This window comes from Volvox carteri, assembly GCF_000143455.1.
Source record: "Volvox carteri f. nagariensis unplaced genomic scaffold VOLCAscaffold_33, whole genome shotgun sequence".
Taxonomy (NCBI): Eukaryota; Viridiplantae; Chlorophyta; class Chlorophyceae; order Chlamydomonadales; family Volvocaceae; genus Volvox; species Volvox carteri.
In genome coordinates, this window is record NW_003307576.1 from 75,624 (window position 1) to 79,578 (window position 3,955).

At 62.0% G+C, this 3,955-nt stretch overlaps 1 protein-coding gene across 1 annotated transcript in view; it reads right to left on the reverse strand.

The window, feature by feature from the left end:
• The window catches only part of VOLCADRAFT_93644 (uncharacterized protein), a gene marked incomplete at both ends in the record, with an annotated part of 32,566 nt that overhangs the window by 10,891 nt on the left and 17,720 nt on the right, over nucleotides 1-3,955 (reverse strand). The window contains 10 exons of the mRNA XM_002952958.1: nucleotides 137-315; nucleotides 541-658; nucleotides 923-1,277; nucleotides 1,518-1,606; nucleotides 1,838-1,886; nucleotides 2,087-2,225; nucleotides 2,538-2,691; nucleotides 3,168-3,204; nucleotides 3,460-3,580; nucleotides 3,680-3,893. Of these exons, the coding sequence (XP_002953004.1) occupies nucleotides 137-315; nucleotides 541-658; nucleotides 923-1,277; nucleotides 1,518-1,606; nucleotides 1,838-1,886; nucleotides 2,087-2,225; nucleotides 2,538-2,691; nucleotides 3,168-3,204; nucleotides 3,460-3,580; nucleotides 3,680-3,893 (1,455 nt within the window). The remainder of the gene's footprint in view (nucleotides 1-136; nucleotides 316-540; nucleotides 659-922; nucleotides 1,278-1,517; nucleotides 1,607-1,837; nucleotides 1,887-2,086; nucleotides 2,226-2,537; nucleotides 2,692-3,167; nucleotides 3,205-3,459; nucleotides 3,581-3,679; nucleotides 3,894-3,955) is intronic.

Here is a 3,955-nt window from a genome sequence, read left to right on the forward strand (position 1 = left end):
GGGGGGGGGTGTAACGAGCAGGAGGAGGGTGGGCGGGGGGGGGTTCCCGACGCATGGAGAAAGGAGGGCAGTGTGCGGGTTCAGGGGGCCAAGGGACCTTCCCCCTCCACACACACACAAACCGCCCAGTCCCCACCTGCTCTGCCGACGGCGGAAACTCCCCTCCAAACGCCCTCAGTCGGGACGCCGCCAGCCGCCTCTGTGCCGTACCGATCATGTAGTGGGCGGCTCCCGCCACCGAGGGCACCACCATTGCCGTACGGGCCCCCGCCCGCCAGCTGCGTGTGAGCAGCTTGAGCAGCTCAATCTCGTACTCTGAAGGGGTGGGGGGACGTGTGTAACAACATCAACATGTAGGGTTGAGTACTCTGAAGGGACTAGTGTTAGGTGGAGGGGGGGGGAGCGAACCGGGAGCAGGATTCCTGCGCACCACATGCTGCTTTTCGTACCTTGTTTCAAATCATACGCATATACATCATTGAAGTCATGCATATGTACATATGCATGTTTATGTATGTATGTACATATGTATGTCCTCACCCAGGATGATCTCAATGTTGGTGTCCCCGAAAATGGTCTTAATGGACTCCCTCTGAATGATGGGGACACTCTGATCAACAGCCGCCACCAGCGGGGAGATGACCTGGTCCACCAGGGCCTGATGGGGGGGGAGGGGGGAGACATGATAACGGAACAGAGCCAGTAATGGAAACTACAGTCCAGGTTTGGGGGAGTTCGGGCTTGCATGTTATGACGGCACATGTGTATGTACGACACAACTAACATCAACGGACAACTCCCAACACACACATAGATTCTCCACATCTCCTAAACCCCCCACTCCCCCCTTTCTGCCCCCCTCGTTCCCCCCCACCCATTCCCCCACTCCCCCCACTCCCCCCGCTCACTCACACTGCCGTACCTGCATGTCCATCACAAACGCCCACACCTCCTCCGCAGCAAGTCGCAGTGCACCCGCACAAAACACCTCATCCAGACCCCCCACGGGGGGGGCCACACCCGCCCGCGCAGCCCCCTCGCTGGCAATGTCCAGCGCCAGCGCCCCCACCGCGGTGGCCACCTCCTCAGCACAGTCAGCCCCCAGCTGCGTCACAACATCCGCCAGGCTCCGGCCCCTCAGCAAGGGCGAGGGACCCACCATAGGGCCCACCAGCTTCTCATCCCCCTCGCACAGCACCTCCCCGTGGGCCGCACACCGGTTGCTGGAGGACAGGTCGACCAGCAGCTCCAGGAGGGTGGTGTCGCGAATATGAGATCTGGATTTATGAGGGGTACGCCGGAGGTGAGGTGCCCGAGATGTTGCGCGGGAGGGCGGGAGATGGGTTTTAAGATTTTCACATTCATCCATTCATTTTCATCCAAATTCTTTTATTTTTCCTCCCAGAGGAGGACGTGAAGGAAGTCGTCCAACGATAGAGAGGTGCGTGTGCTCAACTCCAACTTCAACCGCTAACTACTAACTGTCCAACCATTGCGAAGTATCCCTGCCGACCCACCTTCCACCACCGCCTGGCGAGCTGTCCAGCAGGCCCCCTCCCCCCCCACCCCCCTTGGCGGACCCCGTGTGAACCACCCCGGAAAGCGCCTGCAGCCAGGAACGGGGGCCGTGGGGGCCAAAAGCGGCCGCCGCCGCCGCCGCCGGACTCTCCCCCTCCCGGTCTTGCTGGTAGCTGTTGCCGTAGTAGCCTCCCCCCCCCTGCTGCTGCTGCTGCTGCCCCCCGAACAGCGCCCCCGGCTCCGTGAGCCCCCGCATGACGGACTCCAGGGCGGTGCGCTCCGCCGCCTGCCAGGAAGTCAGTCCCGGTGCTCCCCCCACCTTGCCGCTGGCGGCCACGTAGCCGTCGGCCTGCGCGTCCTGAAGGTACCTGGGCGGACGGGCAGGAGGAGCGGTGTACGGCAATGATATAGATTAGGGAGTTGGGAAAGGGGGACGCATGGGGCAGGAGGGAGGGTGGTGCAGAGAAAGGTGGTTCAAGGGGCGGTGGAAGGAATCTGAAGGGGAGTGGAGGAGGCGACCCCCACCGGCGTTTATGCTCCTGTCCATGCATGCACCTCCCGTCCTTACCTGGCTGCCGTACGCAGGTTGCCGTACACGATCCACGCACACCTCTGCACCTCGCTGAGCTCCTCCTGTGCGATGTTGTCCAGCCCGGCCAGTGCCACGAGGGGGAGGGCGGAGCCGGTGGCTCCGAAACCCAACACACCTAGGGGGCAGGGGCGGGTGAGCGGGGGGTCACGGGTGCACGAGGGCCTTATGCAATGAGGGGGCAGTTCGAGACCACATGGAGGCGGCAGGGAGAGGAGGGACGGGTAAACGGGACTAATAATCCCCCAAGAAAACCCGATAAAGACTTTCCGTACTTGATCATTTCCGTACTCGCCTCTCCATTTGGGACATGTGCACACACAGACACACACGTCTGAGTGAGTGATTATTTTATTGTCGTACATCTCCCCCCCCCGTTTTCCCCCCTTCGGCAACTCAGCCGCGCAGCGCCGTGCGGCATAGCTCTCACCTCCCAGGGCACCTAACGCCCTGGCACCCAGCTGTCGTACAGCTGCTATACCCGCCGCACTGCCTCCCCCGGGCCCCTTGCCCGCCTTCACGCCGCCACCGGTGGGCGGGCCTGCCGCTGCGGCTGCCGCCCTCTCAGCCTTCACACTTGCACCCTGCAATGCCAATGTTGGGAGGTGGGGACATATGTGTGTACGGGAGTTTGGGGTTTTACCGTCTAACCAACTGCCCATTCGGTTAACCCCCCTCTCCCAAATTGATGAACCCTAAGTCCATCAGTCGGTGCGGGGGTTAGTTGTTACGGCTGAGCACTGGCCGCAGGGGGCATGAGGGGTGGGGGGAGAGGGGGGAGGACGAGAGAAACGAGGACAAACAACACTACGGAAAATCTGGTATCACGCCACGTCATGTCGCACCGTACAATGCCACGTCATGTCGCACCGTACAATGCCACGTCATGTCGCACCGTACAATGCCACGTCATGTCGCACCGTACAATGCCACGTCATGTCGCACCGTACAATGCCACGTCATGTCGCACCGTACAATGCCACGTCATGTCGCACCGTACAATGCCACGTCATGTCGCACCGTACAATGCCACGTCATGTCGCACCGTACAATGCCGTACCTGTCGTGCTGCTGCCGCCGCCTCCCCGTCTCGATTCCTGTGAGGATAGAGAACCGCCGGGGCCGTTAGTACGGTTTTAGGTTTTACCGTTTTTGAACCGGATCAATTCCGCACTGATTTATTTCCCTTCCCCTTCCTCCAACAAGAAGTAGGACAAGCCTCGCCACCCCCCCCTTCGCACCCCGGAGGTCGTTCCATCTGATTATACTGTCCCCATCAGCTCCCGCCCCCCCCCTTCCCCATCCTCTACCCCTCCCACTTCAGGCACCTCCACCCCCCCACACGCCCTCACCTGAGTTTCCTGAGAGCGTACGCCTGGTCCCAGAACGCCTGGGACAGCTGCCCCTGAGCCACCGCCCGGTTGGCTCGCTGCCAGCCCCCTCCAGTCGCAACCCCCCCTGCTGCTGCTACTGCTGGTTGAGGTAGGGGTAGACTGGGGCCCGTAGCTACTGCGGCCGTACTGCCACTGCCACCCGCCGCCGGATCACCTACAGCGCCGTCCTCATCCTCACCCCCCCCATCCGGCAGCCCGGCAGCAGCCGCAGCTGCCGGGGGCCCCCTGCTACTGCCAGGTCGCTGCTGAGTGGAGGGAGAGGTCGCGGGGTCGGCGGTGAGTGGTTCCGGAGCCAGCAGTCTGGGCCCTAGGAAGTCCCCTCCCCGGTGCCGCAGGTAGGCGAGCAGGAACTCCCGGTACGCCACCTCGCCATCATCATTGGTATCCAGCTCCTGTGTGTATGTATGTATGTGTGTTGCAGCGGTCTAGTTGGTGTTTGGGGGTGAGGTTAGTG